Consider the following 18,256-nt stretch of genomic DNA (forward strand, 5'->3'; position numbering starts at 1 on the left):
TGTGTCGGCTCAAGTTAATAATAATTAGTGTCTTGCCTGGGGGGGGTGGCGTGAGTGGTTGGGTATGCGGGACAGCGCCACAGACATGAGTGGTAGTGCCATGCAGGCGATTTCAAAGCTCTGTGCGCGGGGACCCCCCCCCCCCTTGTTCAACCTCCAAACATCTCACGGCCCACCACACACCACGAGTCATTTGAAAATGTTACATGTCCTTTGGCAAGGAGGTTATTTTTATTTCCTCGCAGACCCCCTGCAGGCAGTACTCGCCGCGTGGATCACCAAGGGTTGCGCAACGATGCATTTGTTGAATGTTCCCTTCACGAAGCGCGTGCAATTGGTAGCAACGCTTGTGCCTCAACCCCCTCCCTCCCAGCACACAGCTCCGAGCTCCAACCTTGCTGCTTTCGAGCACATTTAAGAGCAGAGATGCTCAGAGTCGTGTTGAATCGCGGCGTCGCCAGTCACGGCGCTTGCTCGATAGTGTGGCGTGTACATTGTGCGCAGAACGAGGTTGGCTTTTGTTTGGCGGTGCAAGCCGAGTGTCAAGGCCACCCTGGCGTGGTCACCGCGTGATTGACCGAGTGAGTCCGAGGATTCTCTGTGCGGTGACGCCGGGATGCAACTGCGAGCTGGCAGACGCCGTGCACACGGCTGTCCCTCGGCACAGGTGGGGCCAGAGCGGTGACAGCTGAATCAGCGGAGACCGGTGACACTCGGGGATCCGCAAGAGTTTTTTTTTGGGTTAAATCGCATAAATGTAAGTCGTTAAACCCGCCACAGCCAATAAGGTTTGTCACGTAAACAAAATGTAATTGGTTACAAGTTCAGCACATCGGTGTGTTTGAAAACAGGAAACCCACAACATTTACAAACTCGAGTACGACGTTTCACCGTTAGATACAACCAGCTTCATCATACGATGGCCATAATTGATCGTAAAAGACGACGCGTTAAACACCGACATCACTTGGATTGTCGCTTTAAGGGATTTCTCGCATTGAAAGTCGATCTCACCATGCCCCTGCAGGGTCTATGCCAGTGGTCGGTAACCAAAATGAGAATTATTTTTTATCCTCCCCCCCCCCCCACGAATTCGGTTAAAAACGACAAATGAACCTTATGGCGGGGTCCCATAAGCCCCCGGCTCTCTCATACACTGCTACGACGTAATTTAACGTCTGTTGAAGGCGAACGATACGGCAATCTATTCCTCTCGACGTGCTCTCCACGATGCGATAATCAAAGTTTTGTTTCTTCTGCACATTCGCCCTCGCTGTGCTTGGACGACACGACAACAGAATGATGGTGGGTCGCAGCGTTTGTGTGCGCGGTGGGACGGAGTCGCCAAAAAATGCATTACGATTTTGACTTCCGTTTATTCGGGACCCCGGGGTGCCGCCATAAGGTTTCTATTTCAAGAGCCGCAACGCGCACCAAATACGGTGGTCCTCTATCAAAGACGTCACGAAGCAGTCTCTTAAGAGCCACAGGCTGCCGACCCCGGGTCTATGCTCGACCACTTCACACCAATCACCTTCTAAATTCACCATCTCACTGGAGGAAACACTTGCAGCCTCCTCTTCGTCGAAACCCAGAACGCCGAGATACGTTGCCTTTGTCACGCACGCGACGTTGGGGTTTTTTTCATCTTTGAATTATTGAATTGCTGTGACCATCGAGTGTTAATCCGAGACACTGGTTGATACTTTGACGTTATTGAAATACCGAGAGATTAGCAGTGTTTTTGGGTGCTGGAGTGGTTGTTACGAGCCCATGTATTATATTTCGATTTAAAGCTTTCGTGACTGCAGGGATTCATCTTCTTGGTTATTTCGGTAAAGTCACGTAGAAAGGAAGTAATAAAATAATAAAAATAAAAAATAATATTTTATTTAATAATTGTATTTTATTATGTTTTATTTTTATTATTTTATTACTTCCCTTCTACGTGATTTTACCGAAAGAACCAAGAAGACCCATGTATTATGTAACTCGATTCCGAGTTCCTATCAGGCTGGTGAGATCTATGAACTTTGGGACAAAATGTGGTCACTTTTAACACACATCTGATGCCATACAGATGACAGCACTTGCTACCTATGGGAATTGCAGCCTCGAATTGAACTTGGGTCACCTCACCAGGTTCATTGACTTGGCGGTTCCAACCCAGGTGGCTCATGAAGTGAATCGTGAGAACCACTTGACGTGGGGGTGAAGATTATTCACTCGTTAGCCATGTCAATAAATCTGGACAACGAAAAGGTTTTGCTACCTTAGGGGTGGTACCAATATCTGGCCCGACCAGTGAACCGAGCGTGCCGCCCACTGCACCACCCACCCCACAATGGTTTTAGATTTTATAAAAAGAGGGGGGGGGGGTATAAGGGTTATTCATTGCATGCCACACCCCCTTCCAAATAAATTATATTTAGGGACACAATTTGATGCAAGAAGCTTTTTACATCGCGGTAAAAACGGTGACCCACGAGTGGCTGCAATCATCGCACTAGAACCCAATTTACGAACGACCCGCAGATTTTTAATTCAATCTTGACTTAAAGCTTTCGTGACTGCAGGAATTCATATTCTTTGAGTCTTTCGGTAAAGTCACGTAGATATTTTATTGTTCTGTCTACGGGATTTTACCCAACGAATATTTTAAATTCATTTATTTTAAAAACCCTTTTGTTGGAGACCTTGCCACAAAGAGTTTGTCAATAAACATTAGCTACAAAGGTTTTTTCGGTAAAGTCACGTAGGTAAAAAAAATTAATTAATAAAAGTAAAATAAAATAAAAATCACGACGTTTCGGAGGCAACACCTGAAGACGGAAGCTTGTGTTGCCTCCGAAACGTCGTGATTTTTATTTTATTTTTATTAATTTTAATTTCTTACCTACGTGACTTTACCGAAAAAACCTAAGAATATAAAACCAAAATAACGAATACACAAACGTACGCATGGAGAACTTCTTGCGCACCGCACGTAGCCAACCGTGCGACTCAAAAATAAATTGGATAGCCAACCTGGAACAAAAAAAAAACTTGATAGAACCAAAATACATAAACTATATATTTGTATATATATATTAAAGATAACCAAATGCTAACCTTATCGGAATGCATTTCAATACTATTGGTGCTAACTTCTGCACAACAGAGACCTTTCCTCCCGTGGGTTATCAAGTTTTCTGACTGCAACTGCTTGGCAACTCCTCACTGGACGCGCCACTCATGTTGGTTGGTGGGGGGGGGGCGGTGGCGGTGCCGGCGGAGGAATTCCGTCGGCAACGAACCAGGAAGAGTCTCCTGTCGACAAGCCTTCACAACCACCGGCTCATCCTCGTGTGGTGACACGAGTTCCCCGTGAAGGCTTCGGGCTTTTGCCAAGTGAAGAGGAAATGCTAAATACATCAGCAACGCAAGAGGGGGGGGCGGGGGTGGGGGGGGCAGGTTGACCTTCGAACTGAACGTCGCGGTTGAGAAAAGACCGCTTGGCCCGGCGCGAGCGCACAGAGCCATCCCCGATACGACAATCGATGCAGCCGCATCACGTTTTCCAGTACGACAGTTTGTACATTATTAAAACAATGAACACTAGGGGTTTCGACCGTTATAATTATTATTTACAAATATAGTCCGCAAGTAAAACGTTGCTATGCACAGACAAAAATTCTTCCTGCAAAGATCTTGAGATTTTGTTGTTTGTACTACCCCCTTGCCCCCCCTCCCCCCACCCACCCCGCCCCCCCCCCTTAATAACCCCAATCTCAAACTTTCAACCCTTCTGGCCGTCGTCAATATTCCAGGAAAAGTCCATCCGGTCGTTGACAATCGAGTTCAGCGAAGACTCCGTCACTCAGCCCACAGCCACCCCCACCCCCACCCCACCTCCACCCTGAATCTTCAACTGTCATGACTTGGCACGTTGGAAGAAAGCCTGGAGAGAGAGAGCAGTGGGGTAACACGCACACCCACACACCACGGGTCGATCAGCTGTGACCGGAGATGATAAGACACAGATTTGAGATTCACATTTGCCTTTTTGGGCTGGGTTAGGCCGCAGAATTGTCCCGATTGGAATTTGCGTCGTTAGGAAACCCTTCACCACCACGCAAAAAGGTGAATCGTCGCCACGGTCAAAATGAGCAAATCGTAGAATAGTGGCTGCGAAAAGCCACGTGGGTAAGGATTTGAACGCCGCACAAAGGGTGCGTTTGCATAAATGTAGGCGATTTTAGTGAATAGTCCTAAAAATACATATTGGGGCGTCACTTTGAAACTATTCGTTAAATCGATCATCACCAGCCATAATCAATCCACTGCTGAAATCGAGGCCTCCCCGCACGTAATGTCGCCATTGGGGGTTTGTCCGATGACCATACTTCACCACGCCGGTCAGAGCAGGTTTTCAATCGAGGGGAAGGATCTCGGGGACCGAGCGGTTCAGACATCGCCGAGCCAGCGATGTTCCCCGTGGCGAGGAATCGAACTCAGGCCCCCGGTGGTGGTTCACGGCCGCGTGCACACAGGGCACCGAATTATGCCACCCGGCATCGACCAGCGTCGTGGAGCATGGTCGCACAATGGATTAAACACGGGGTTTTAAATTAACGATCACTCACTCACCTTGAGATAGTTTTTGAACACTTTAAGGTCTGCCTGCTCCAGTGCTTGGCAGAACTCCTGTGGGGGGGGAGAAGAGGCAGCTGGTTAAAGAACAAGCCTTCACAACTGCACTCCCCACGTGGGCTTTTCATACTCGGTCATCATCTCAGCTGACGAGGCCTCGTTGAGCCAACGGCTCTTGGGACCGCCGGCAGTTACAGGACACTGCTATTACAGTTCCATATATATCCAGAGTTACACCGGTATCCAGAGTTACATTACGATCCAGATTTACAAAGGAGATCCATTGAATTGCATAGATGATCCAGTTACAGACCCATCGAGTTATGTATAGTTCCAGAGCTACAAAATCCTTCAATCTTCAAAAATATTACTACTCTCATTAAAAGTAAAATTATAAAATAGTTCTGGTACATTAAATCAGATTAGCAGGCAAGGTCTCCTCCACATATCCATCATTCCACACAACCCATCGGCCCCACGGCCTTCTGGGAGTGCATCGTTTCAGCTGCACTGATTCCGTGCGAGTAAAACTGGCCCGGTTTCGACACACAGCGTCTCATCGGCAGTCATTTACAAAATTAATTCCCCAGGAGACTCGGGCGGCCGGGGGGGGAAGGGAGGGCCCCGTCGGGTGCCGTTACCTCGGTGACCTCCGGAGCCAGGGACAGGGTGGGGAGGTATTCGCGCTGCAGAAAGTGAGTCAACTCGGGGCCCTGCACAGAGGAGCAAAGATAACGGACGCATGAGGAACTTCTTTCGCGCAGTACATATCCAACCGTGATGATGAAATCGTAGATGGTTCGAATTCACTCTGCGTGCGGCTATGCGGTCGGACGTGGGACAACATTGTCCACACGCGCACAATGTCGTGTACCACACACACACTACTCGGCAGGGCAGCCCATCTTCCCAGTGCGGTTTCACTTCGTGAGCCCCTTTTGAGCGCAACTACTACTCCTGCTGCGTGGAGCGATGGAATCCAGTACCAGCCCAAACGTGCGGTGCGTGCATGGGTAAGAGAATGGCGCACACCAACTATAAATTAAACTATAAACGTTTTATGTTACCAGGTAAGGCCCACTGAGCTATATAGCTCTTTTTCAGAAGCAACCTGACCATAAATGATAGCTCACAGTGGCTTATCATGTGAACATTTATAGCAGCAAAATCCTCCATGCATGTTGTTTCTAAATGTGGAGGGAAAAACCGGAGGACCCAGAGAAAAATCCACGCGACCACGGGGAGAACAAGCAAAACTTCAAACATACGCGCGTCAAGGACGGGATCAAACCCACAACCTCCTGTATACCAGGTGAGGTAGTTAACATCTCGCAACCGTGGTGCCCATTACGCGGCGAGACAGACGATCCAGAACACGAGCGCGTCAGTGTGGGAGATGTCTCAACTCCACTTACCCGTTTCTGAAGAATTATCTTCAGCGTGGAGGCGCACTCCGCAAGAGCCTGTGCACGGATAAAAACGGAAACAAATTCCAACGTTTAAACGCCAGCAACTGCACCCCGGATTTCACTCGCTATACGAGTTGGTTAGAGGCAAGGCGATTTTTATTTTTTGCCATAGGGCTAGGTGATTTGCTTTGTAGGGCGAGGTGATTTTGTCAATAGCAAGGCGATTTGGTAATAGCGTTAGGCGATCTGGAGGTAGTTCGGCAATTTGGACAATGGCGAGGTTTGGTCATAAGCTCCGATGACGACGTACCAATATGGTCTGAGCGTCCATCAGATCGAAGGTGGGCTTGAGTGGTGCCATGAAGCACGCTGGGACGATGCTCTTGTACATGAAGTCCCCGAAGCCAGGCAAGCCGTCTTTGCCGCCTGCGTGATGTCAACGGGCAGACGCACCACGCAGACGCACCACGCAGACGCACCACGCAGACGCTGCCATTTTCCACTCCACCGGCCAAACAGGACACGCGGAACTTTTCTCAGCAGGTAAACTTCCAGAAGTCAACTCGTTCCGCAGCTCACCACGTTTCCAATACCGCTCACCACACATTGTACAACACAGCAGGCAGTTCACAACACAACTAAACTATTTTTATTTTAACAGGTAAGGCTCACTGAGCCTATAGAGCTCTTTTTCAGAAGCTGCCTGGCCAAAAATTATAGCTCAACGAAGTGGCTCATCGTGTGGAAATGCACAGCAGCCAAATACTCTAAACGCACATCGATTCTAAATGTGGAGGGGAAAACCCGGAGGACCCAGAGAAAAATCCACACGGCCACGGCGAGAGGGAACACGCAAACTCCGAATATACAGCAGGCGTCAGGGTCGGGGTCGAACCCATGCCCTCCTGTATAGCAGGCGAGGTAGTTAACATCTCGCCACCACCGCACAATAAGCAGGCTGCTCACCGCACACAAGGTAACTCACCCCACAGCTCAACGAGCTTGGAGAGGATGTTGAAGCAGATCTTCTGGGCGACGGGATCAGGAAATTCCACGGCGCCCTGGATCACCGTGACGAGCACCTGCTCCATCTGAGCCGATCCTGCGAGGATGGACAGAGCGGAGAACGAAACCCATGGCTCGCATCGCGGGGTCCAGCGACGCGCTGCTCGACGGACGACGACGCGATTGCGTAATGCGGGGTTCATCTCAAACAACTGCAACCGTCGACAACTGCAACCGATCCATTACCGCTTCACAAGGGTTCAACCGTAGCATCGTCATCTGCCCATCGATGGCATAAACGACGACACCGGACGAAGGTTGGGGTGGGATTGACGACACTACCGTTGTTGCCCACCCTGGGCGAGTCGGCGCAGCGCTCCTCCCCCACACCTCTAGCCAATTAATTCTCACAGCTTGAACATTCTGCGAAAAGCGATTGAAAATCACCCACACCTGGGACTACGATGTTATCGGCAACCCGGCTGAAAGCGTCAACTCGCGACGCGCGAGAACCCCGGTTTAATAACACCGCATTGAAGGGCAGCCTCTCGGCACGGCGCCTCCCACCCCCCCGGCCGCACGGCCAGCCCCGGTAGAACGGCTCGTGGGGCCCCCAGCAGCGGCGGTGGCGCCGCGTGGTCGACGCACCTTGGCTGGAGATGACGTCAGCCACGCCGCTGCTCACGATGCAGTAGATGAACTGGAAGTAGTTGCGGCGCAGCGCCTGGCGGTCCAGCGCCGCCGACTGGTCGTTCTCCTCGGCGGGCCGCGCCAGCACCTCGAACACCGTCGTCACAAGCGGCACAAACACCTGCTGCAGAAACGGAACTATCTGGGCCTGTGGGCGGAGAGGGGGGGTGGCGGGGGGGGGAGATGGGAGAGGTGCGTTTCAGTACGTCTGTTGTAGGCTCGACGGCCACACGTGGTTTAGCTGTACAGGGCAATGTTTTACTGTGCTATGCTCCCAACAGCCATGCTGCCCGCCTTCACCAACGCGTGATAACCAGCGTGGCGCAGTACGGTCACACAACTCGTTACAAACATCGAGCAGTGAATTGGAAAAGGGCTGTGTGCAGGTTTTTTTGGGTTAGATCGCGTAAATGTGTCGTTAAACCCACCACCCGACACAGCCAACTAGTAAGGTGTGTCACGTAAATAGAACGTGCCAATTCGTCACGAGTACAGCACACCGGTGTGTTGGAGAGCAAAGCCACAACATTTACAATCCGAGTACGACGTTTCACCAGTAATTACAACCAGCTTCATCAGGCCAGATTTGTGCGCTTGTCCACTCCAGTACGGTGTGGAATAAGCCTATAAATTGTCTCGGCTATGCCAACGGCCGCTGCTACCGATTCACCGCAAGCAGATTGAGCTTGCAGTGACGATCCGAGTCGACGCAAGTCTAGCAGCGGGACGAGCTCCGAGACGTTGCATGCCACCCCACTGCTGGATGAGGCAGCTGTACAACGTGGCTTTCACGAGTAGACTCTCCGCCGCCCTAGCCTGCCACACCACCCGCCCACCGCCGTCCGGCACAAACTCGCCGCACCTTGAACTTGCCGATGACCTGGTTGAGGAGCGGGATGAGCTCCTGGATGTCGCGCGGCTCGCAGTCGCGCAGCGAAGCCTGCAGCGCCTCGGGGAGGAAGGGCAGCACCTCCTCCTCCAGGCACACGACCATGCGGTGCAGGTAGGTGCGCACGGCGCCGCGCAGAGCCTCGCGCTGCACGGGGCAGCCGAGCGCCGGCAGGAAGAGCCGCAGGCACTGCAGGTAGACGTCGGCGCAGCCGCACTGGCGCACCGTCTGCTTGCTGCTGAACGCCTTGCTCGTGCGGCTGCGAGGACGAGGAGACGATGATGGGCGGGTGGCGGGGGGTGGAGAAGGGCGGAGATAACGAGAGACAAGGGGGAAGATCGTTCAGGGAGATCAACACATAAGTTGCGGTTAACAATCTCATAAATGATAGAGCGCCTTCACTCAAGGTACTTAACGTAAAAAACCAGTGACAATAGAATGATTTAATGGTAGGGGGGTGCAACGGTTGGTGGGGTGGGGGGGGGCATCACCTGACAAAGCCGACCGCGTGGCTAAGGCAGTCGGCGATAGCCGCCTGGCGCTCCTGGTCGGGCTCGTGCAGCAGCTTGGCGAGCAGGCCCGGGAAGGCCTGGGTCAGCGGCAGCAGCAGGTTCCCCATGAGCAGCGCCTTGCGCTCGGCCGGCGTCTCGCTGCTCACGATCAGGGCGCCCGCCATCTCGTAGATGAACAGCTGATCCTCGCTGCTCAGCAGCCCGTGCAGACCGTTCTCCTGGGCGGGCAGCGGGAGGGCGCGACAGACGGCAGGATATGGACACACGGGCCGGCAAAGGGCGTCCCTTGAAAGAGACTTCCAGCATTGGTTGATAGTTCCAGGATGGCCCCCAAAGGCCGATGGAACTCTGGATATGATTCCGCTGATCAGAGAGGGGTTTGGATCGCTGTGAAGCTACCCCACCCCCAACGACTGACCCCACCACCCACTGCTGCGGTGTCCCCGTTCTTAAAAATGCGAAGCAGCAACACGGAGGCGGACACATACCCTTGGCGTGAGGGTGAGGAGGTCCTGCACACGAGTCAAGATCTCCTCCATGAATGGGAAGATGTGTTTGCTGCGAACACAAGGGATGGGAAACAACCCAAATCAATAATCCTGCCAACAACAACAACCAGAACCGAGCAACTAAAACCATGCGTACGCGTGGATTACGTCACGCTTGCCTCCCAAACGCGCCGCATTCATCTTCCGGGTAGGGAATTTGTGATAAAGTCGTCGCGTTCAGAGCCGTACAACGGGATGACGTCGAGCGGCGCTTGGCAAGCTACGTTCGATTACGTCACAAGTAACGGACGATGAAAATAAACCGCTACAACGGTCTTCGCCTCGTTCATTTAACATGCTTTAGGTACAGAGTCATCAAAAAACGTTTCTATTCGTGGCATTCCTACAGCACAAAAGGCAAAAACGTTGCCGTGGTCACAGCTTTCAAGAACACTTCCATCTCGGGCCGACGGAGTCTAGAGACAAATCGCGGAGCAGCAAGCGGCAACGAGGTCCACGCAGACGGCGACCCGGACGCCGCGAACGTGCGGGGGGGGGGGGGGGGGGGGGGAGGGCCGCACCTTGGACGTCACCAACCAGGAATGCCGCGGTGCCACGCGGGGCCTCACCTGAGCACCTTGACGAAGCGGGAGAGCAGGTAGGAACAGCGGCTGCGCACCTTCAGGCTGCCGTGTCGGAGACCCCGACCGTCAAGGAACGCCATCTGTGTGGGAAGGGGGGGGGGGACGTCGTCGCTTTTTGTACGCAAGTATAACTTCTTTCGCGCCGTACGCAGCCAACCGTGCAAAATATCGGGAGGGTGCGCTTTGCAGGGCAAGGCGCACGCAACGTCGCGTTGACAAATCGCGCGCCCGCACTGTCGTCCCGATCGCGCTGCGTCGCGAGATCGCATCGCGGCGCCGTATCGCGCAGCTGCCATCGGATCCTTTTGGCAGAGGACACGTCGCAAATTCATGAAATAATTTCATTAATTTTCATTCAAAAATGGTATTCCGTCGGCGTCATATCCACGTCACGTGGTGCCACAGTCATTCAAAACTTTGCAAGAGCAGCGGATCACTTGGTGTTTGAGAAGGGCCTTGTGGAAGGAGGATGTGCAGACCTTCTCGTGAGGTCACCTCCAGTGACCACTTACCCACACGAACACAGTAGGGGAGCTGTGTTTCTCATGCACCCAGCTACAAAACATGTTGGGCACTTGCCAATAATAAAGAAATGTCCACCTCGACTTCACATCCTCCCGTACCACATCAGTCCATCTCTTCTCCAGCCCTTGCCACGCCATTTAAAAAACGACACCCAAAAAGACAAAGATCCCCCCCCCCCCATAGCCTTAACAGACTGTAAGGGCAAGTGTTGTTAGCGAGCACCAATGAAGGCCAGCATGGCACACGAGGGGGTGGGTGGCCAGCACCACACCCGGCCACCTTTGTCTCCCCAGTGGCGATGTTTATACACTGCACCAAGTACTCATTCGAGGCTGAATTGACCTGGGGGAGGCCCAGGAACGGTTCAGATAATCGTCACCAGCGTTGGCCGCGAGTGGGACTCAAACTCGTGCCACCGGGTCTGCAGCGCAGCGCATTAACAAGAACACCACCGCTCCCGCAAGCACACAGCCGCACAGGTTCTTACCAGAACCTCGGGGATGTGTTGCGGCTCCAAGGAGAAGAACTTGTCGTAGCGGACCACCGTCTCGAAGAACTGCAGGGTGACGGCCGGGTGCGCGTAGTGACTCACTCCCGACGTGACCATCTGCAAGGGGGGTGGGGGGGGGCACGCCGGCAAATCGGTTCCCGTCGGTCACCGCAACAGGGCAGCCCCCAAGACAGCAATCGATGCCCACCGGCTGTAGAGAACTGTTCTAGCGTTGTCGTGTTTTTATTTTGCCCGTTTGCCTAGGAAAGCCTCGCCGAGTCTCGAGACTCTTTTACACGAAGGGCCCCTGACCCAGGTTTTCGCAATAGGAGGTCGATGTTGTTGTTGCCGTGTGTAATCCCATTTCAGTAATTTGCAGGTATTTTTTCTGTATTGGGATGTTTGGGCCAATATTCGCTTTTTTTGGAGAGAACGTACAAACTGTACGCAGAACGGTGCGCCTATGACGGCAATCAAACCCAGCGCCCTTGTTGTAGAACACTTGAGCGACACACGGGTGTTTAGCTACAACCACTGCGCCAACCCTGCCGCCCTGCTCGTAAAACAACAACTCGCCCGTAGCGAGGAGACAGGCACGGGGGGGGGGGGGGGGGGGCACCTCCAGGGGGCTCGGGTTCGTATTGGGATCGCGTGGTGGCCGTGAGCGCCAGGGGACAGGGGGACGTACAATGCGCATCATCTCCTGCATGGCCGAGGCCTTGGCCGGGTCCCCCGAGAAGTGGACGCCCTGCGACACGGGGATCGCCTCGCCCAGCATGTAGAGCAGCCGCAGGGCCACCTCCACCTCCAGGAACTTGGCCTCCTTCCAGTTCCTGTCCACGCCAAAAAAACACGAGACCAACGAGACATGAGGAGGGCACCAGCAAATTCCACCCCCACCACCCCCCCCAACCCAGCGCAGCCCTCTCGACAGATACGCCATCCGGGGTACAGATGGCGGCCCATGGGTACAGAATCCGGTGGCTGAGACTACGAGCAAGATCGCCGCTAGGAGACGGAACGACGAAAATCGGTTCATGAGCACGGGGGCCAAACGGATCGCCGCATCGCGAGACGGGTGGGAAGACACGGCGAGACGGTGGCACGGTCGGTGCGCTTACTGCAGGGTGGCGGTGACCACGCGGTGCACGGTGATCACCAGCAGCTCCGGTGCCACCTGCGCCAGCTTGTCCAGCAAGAGCTTGAGCTGCTTGCGGTACTCCATGAACATGGCCTCCTCCTCTCCCTGCGCCACCACAGGTCACACACGCCACACGATACAGGAGGCCATGGCTTCGCTCCCAACCATGACTGACGGCTGCTGTTTATTCGAAGTTTGCGTGTTCTCCCCGTGGTCGAGCGGATTTTTTTCCGGGGCCTCCGTTATTTTTCCCCCCTCCACACTTAGAAACATGCGTTTAGAGTATTTGGTTGCTATAAATTTCCACGTGACAAACCACTTTGTTGCTATCATTTGTGGACAGGTCACTTCTGAAAAAAACCTATAGAGCTCAGCGGGCCTGACCTGATAAAATAAAAAGTTAGTTTAGTGAACCGTGCATGCACCGAGGCCTCGAATTGACCACGTTGTTTAGTGGTGTTGCTGCTGCTGCATTGGCAGTGGTGCACAACGCACAATTAACAAAGAACCTGACATGTCAATAATACTGCCTTCAAGTGGGAAAAAATGTCTATGCTTGCTTATGGCAATGTTCAGGAGTGAAATAACAATGTCGAGGTCTGCTGGTCACAAGAGGCTTTCAAGAGTGTGCAGTTTTGCCGTTCCTACTCCTCCGTTGAAGGAGCGCCCAGACTACAGTGGGTTGTACTGTATGGTCCTTAGTTTTGGATGCATGGCCACAAACCGCACGAATGCGGCTTTCCTTTAATTTTCCATCTATGAAGGAGATGTGCGCATCAGCATGGCGATGTTCTGATGCACCAGTGTCGTGGAATATCTACAAAGGGCCATTGCACGGAACGTCACCTATTCTACAATCTCATTTTAAGGCAAATGTGTTCTTTTACAAATGTGTTCCTCCAGGTGAGGGCCCACTGATGCCACAGTTAGCAGGGAATGAAGGAAGAAATGGAATGGAAGTTGCGCGCTAGTGCGTAGTGCAGTGTTCTTCATTGCAAAGCCCGCGGGCCACTGGCGGCCCCTGACCTGCGGCCCCTGACAATACACAAATGTGAACCCACCCCCCCCCCCCCCCCCATAATCGTGCTGCTGTCAAACACCAATGGTTTCAAACGTGTGGCAGCCTTCGCACCGATGACATCTTATCGGCGAAAGTGTCCCCCGCTCCTCCTCTGAAAATTAGTGAAGAACACCGCCGTAGAGGCTCACTGCTTGTGCAGCATGGCCAACACAGACCCAGGCCCCGGTGTCGATTCCGTGCCAGAACTGGGGCTTCCCCTGGGCCATGAATAGCAAGCCATGAAGTCAACCTGGGTGTTCAACCGCTGCACTCTGGAGGTACCACAAACAACCACAGAGCAAACGACCCCCAGCCCCCGTACCTCATTCTCGAAGTTGAACTCTTCGTCGTATGCGAGCTTCTTTATGATGGCCATGAGGATCGCCTACGGGAGGAAAAACAAAAGCTCAAAGCTTAGACACAAACCTGCCAGACCCAGGGTCAACTACATCTACAATTACAGCAAATTATTTGGCGAGGCGGCTGCTGCTGCTGCTGCGTTGGCAGTTGGCGTACAAGCACAGCTAACAAATAACTAGCACTCACCAACAACACACTGTGTGGCCTTTTCATTCAAATCACACAACCGCAACTGTGATTGATCAAGACTCCGAAATCCGATAACATGCAACAGTCCAGCCGACAAAACGCAAAACAGTGTTCAAAATGCATGCACACTTACCTCTACGTTTGCCCTCTGCTGGTCTGACAATGACGGAAGCTGCAAATGTAAGTAACACGTAGAAGAAATTAGAAAGCACGGTAGAATGTTGTGCTATTTAACTTTAACATTCGTGGTGGCTGTAAGGTACCTACTCACTCACGTGTTGGCAGAGGGCACGTACACAGTTTAAAACTAGAAATAAAGTTTAAAACGGCTTAAAAACGAGAGTTCCGCAGATACGCGATGCAATCAATCCACTGCTTGACGACACAAACGCCGTGCTGGTCACAGGATTTGTTTGACCGTACGTTACCACGTTACCACACTACCCTAGTGTTGGCCGAATGCAGTGGGGGTGGCCGGATGGTCCGGTTACCGGGTGCAGAGTATCGCGTGTTAACCATTGCACAACTAGCTGCACCGCTGCACCATTAACCACTGCACCCGTTCGTACAACCAGTAGGTGGCAGAGTCGCGGCACCTGCTTGACAGCGTGCAGGTAGTCGTAGCAGAAGGTGGTGACGTTGAGAGAGATGTCGTCGTCTTCGTGCGCCAGCAGCTCCAGCACGACGGGCACCTTGCTCTCGGCGCCGCTCAGCGCCCGCTCAGAGTTGGCGACGTCCCCGCTCTTCGCCAGCTTGCTGGCGCTCTGCAGCAGGCTCTGCCCCATGCCATTGAGCAGCTTAGAGAAGCGCGCCAGGAAGTCCACGTCGTCATCCTGCAAAACGAAGAGGGGTGGGGGACAAACGAGCTGCTCGTGAGACGGACGGGAGTGATTATTTTTATACTAGGCAGGTAAGGCCCACTGAGCTGTGTGACCTGGCCACACATGATAGCGCAACGCAGTGGCTTATGATATGGACATCTAGAGCAGCAGCCAAATACTCTTAAACACACGTCAATTCTACATGTGAAAGGAAAAACCGGAGGAACCGGACAAAATCTACGAGACCACGGAGAGAACATGCAAACTCCAAATATACAGACGTCAGGGTTGGGATCAAACCCACGACCTCCTGTATACCAGGCAAGGTAGTTAACATCTGGCCACCGCGGCCCCCAGGTAAATGGGACTGTAGCGAGATGAACGGGACACTTCACAGGACTTGAAGAAACAGAGCATGAGATGAAGCAAATTGTTGTTCGGATGAAGAGCAGGCAGAGCCTGCATCAATACGGTCAATCTCAGAATTCCAGGTGGGCACTTTGTTTCCGGTCATGGTAAAGTTGATCACATCGCTCCTCCTCCCTCCATGGTTGCTGGCAGACAGCTGCCTCAAACTGCCCAGTAGTCCTTCACAAGCCTCCTCCAAAGAGGCAGATCTTGACACCACAATAACTGGTCATTAGCAAGTTCAGAAAACCAGGTCCTTCCCACACCACATTAACCCATCTCCAACCCATGCCATGCTCATTTAGCGCCCTCTATACGGCCAAGCAGAGCCTGCTTGTGCATGCGGGTGACTGGTCACAATACAAAGATCCCTCCCGTCATAGAGCCACAACAGACTGTTGGGGCCGGTGCTGTTCAACGGGCAGCACCTAGGAAGGCCAATGGGGCGCACGAGGGGCTCGTGTGATCAACGCCACCCCCGGCCAATGTTGTCTCCCCAGTGGCTGACGTCACGACACACCGCACCAGGTACTCATTTGAGGCCGAATAGACCTAGTGGAGGGCCCTGGACCGGTTCAGATAATCATAATTTGTGTTGTCCGTGAGCGGGAATCGAACTCGGGCCGTCGGGTTCATAGCGCAGCGCGCCAACCGCTACACTACCGCTCACCACACGCGCACACACCACACACGTTCTTCGCAAGTGCTCCAAATGTCTCCTGCCGACGCCGCAACTCAGGGTGCGGAGGGGTGGGAGCCACGGACCTGCTTGAGGTTGAAGAAGCCGGCGGCCTGCAGCACCTGGCTGAGCAGCTCCACCAGCTTGGTCTTGTCCACGGGGTCCATGCCTTTGCCGACGATCTCGAAGAGGCAGTCGCACGCCGACTCGCGCAGCATGTCCACCGACAGGTGGCTCAGCAGCAGCCCCACGAACCTGCGACGGGCAGCCAACCCCGCACAAGACACAGATCCCCCCCCGTGTAGCCTTAACAGACTGTAGGGGCAAGTGCTGTTAGCGAGCACCTATGAAGGCCGGCACGGCGCACGAGGGGGTGGGTGGCCAGCACCACGGCCTTTGTCTCCCCAGTGGCGATGTTTACACACGGCACCGGGTATTCATTTGAGGCCGAATCGACCTAGGGGAGGCCCAGGACCGGTTCAGAAAATCGTCACTGGTGTTGGCCGTGAGCGGGAATTGAACCCACGTTGCCAGGTTCGCTAACTGGTACACTACGACGACGATTGGGTTTTAGAAGTGAACTTTGTCAGATCTATTTGAATGTTTGCGTGGTTTGATTTGATTTCTTTCTGTAACGATTGCGTTTGCACCGATTTCTATTTGCTCGTTTTTGCTGCATTTTATTTAACTTCAATGTTCTCCTGTGCTTTGACGCTATTGGCTTCTGTCATTTTAGTGAACCAGGCCACTTCCAAATGAGACTCCTGTTCGAGTTCTTACCTGGACTTAAAAACAAAACAAAAGTAAAATTTAAACCCGCAAAATCGATTACAATTGTAAATGTGGGATGATGAATAAATAAAATACTGTAACTGGTATTGGCCAAATATGCCAATGGTGAAAATTACCTGCAGATTGCTCAATTGGGATCACGCACAGCAGCAGCAACATCGTTAACCCCAATGTGAAACCTGAGCAGGACCCTCATAAAAATTTGCCTCGAGACTCGACAAAACAATAAATGAACCACAATACCTTGCTGATCTCGTCAAGGAGCTTAAACCACCACACCAATTACAATCACCGAGCAGCAGCGGCTTTTCGGCTAACCATCGAACAAAGACAGTCGCCGCATCGCACGCTTTGAGATGTGCTTTCGCGGCCATATGGAACGCTCTTCCTTCCAATATTAGAAAGCCACTGGAGCTATGCACTTTTTAAAATCTAAGATTAGAAACTAATTTCTTCAAAACTGCTTTTTGCGTTTAGTTTGTAGTCTTTCTCCAACACCTCCCCCGATTGGCACGTTCGGCCACGTACGGTGCGAAAGAAGTTCTACATCTATACAACAACGAAGAGGCCTAGCAGGCTACGAGGTAGTCCAGGCAGAAGAGGCGTGTGCGCACCTGTCGTTGGCGATGAGGTTGATGTCGATCCAGGAGACGTAGGCTCCGATGACGTCCAGGCACAGGCAGGTGAGCTCGGCGTTGCTGCACTGGTAGGTGTGCAGAATCTGGTACCATGACTCCACCAGGTCGGGCACGCAGTGCTCACGCATGTGGTCCTTGATGAGGATGTTGCGTCGCGCCTCCTACCGCCAACACGCGATTTCACGCGACGCGTTACACGGCGAGGCACGCACACACGCACGAAGAGTGAGGACCCATGCGTTAAATCACCAGCCCATTCCTCTAAATTCTGAATTGGAAACTCTGTAGAACTGCTCATTGTGTTTCGCTGGTTCTCCTTCCCGCTCCCGCCCCCCCCGCAACCTCCGATGAGAACGGTTGGCTACGTAAGGTGCGAAGGAAGTTCAACATACACACAGAACACGCCCGGGTTTAATGAAATCATTAAAACCGTAAAGAAAAGTAACGACGATTTAAAGCTTTCGTGACTGCAGGGATTCATCTTCGTGACGAACAGGTCTTATCGATAAGACCTGTTCTTCACCTGAGGACGGCTGCTTGCGTTGTGGCCGAAACGTCGTGAGAATTATTTTATTATGTTTTATTTTTATTATTTCCATTCTACGTGACTTTACCGAAAGAACCAAGAAGAAAAAAAGTAACGACATAAAACAATGACTTGTTAATTGGGCGATGTTTGGAGCAATGGCCCTTCTTCATATCATCGCACATTATTACCATGGCGACGGACTACAAGGAAAAGTCATTTGGCTTTGAGGGGATGATGGCCAATGGTCAAGAATAATAACGGGAGTGGTAGCCAAGGAACAACACGCGTCGGTGAGGACGTCCACAGGAGGAGACGGAGCACTGGATCGAGTTGCCGTGTGTAGGTGCTGGGCGGA

The 18,256-nt window shown here is 52.7% G+C and overlaps 1 protein-coding gene across 1 annotated transcript in view; it reads right to left on the reverse strand.

Annotated features, from left to right (window-relative positions):
• Positions 1-202: 202 nt before the first annotated feature.
• Positions 203-18,256, reverse strand: part of XPOT (exportin for tRNA) — a 28,370-nt gene continuing 10,316 nt past the window's right edge. The window contains exons 7-25 of the mRNA XM_078874902.1: positions 17,349-17,533; positions 16,029-16,197; positions 14,631-14,867; positions 14,168-14,206; positions 13,808-13,870; positions 12,406-12,530; positions 11,973-12,117; positions 11,282-11,401; positions 10,255-10,349; positions 9,626-9,695; positions 9,117-9,355; positions 8,599-8,884; positions 7,695-7,884; positions 7,027-7,143; positions 6,352-6,467; positions 6,048-6,095; positions 5,274-5,345; positions 4,630-4,686; positions 203-3,940 (exon numbers count right to left, since the gene is read on the reverse strand). Of these exons, the coding sequence (XP_078731028.1) occupies positions 3,914-3,940; positions 4,630-4,686; positions 5,274-5,345; positions 6,048-6,095; positions 6,352-6,467; positions 7,027-7,143; positions 7,695-7,884; positions 8,599-8,884; positions 9,117-9,355; positions 9,626-9,695; positions 10,255-10,349; positions 11,282-11,401; positions 11,973-12,117; positions 12,406-12,530; positions 13,808-13,870; positions 14,168-14,206; positions 14,631-14,867; positions 16,029-16,197; positions 17,349-17,533 (2,400 nt within the window). The 3' untranslated portion in view covers positions 203-3,913. The remainder of the gene's footprint in view (positions 3,941-4,629; positions 4,687-5,273; positions 5,346-6,047; positions 6,096-6,351; positions 6,468-7,026; positions 7,144-7,694; positions 7,885-8,598; positions 8,885-9,116; positions 9,356-9,625; positions 9,696-10,254; positions 10,350-11,281; positions 11,402-11,972; positions 12,118-12,405; positions 12,531-13,807; positions 13,871-14,167; positions 14,207-14,630; positions 14,868-16,028; positions 16,198-17,348; positions 17,534-18,256) is intronic.

Source organism: Lampetra fluviatilis, chromosome 40, assembly GCF_964198595.1.
Source record: "Lampetra fluviatilis chromosome 40, kcLamFluv1.1, whole genome shotgun sequence".
NCBI lineage: Eukaryota > Metazoa > Chordata > Hyperoartia > Petromyzontiformes > Petromyzontidae > Lampetra > Lampetra fluviatilis.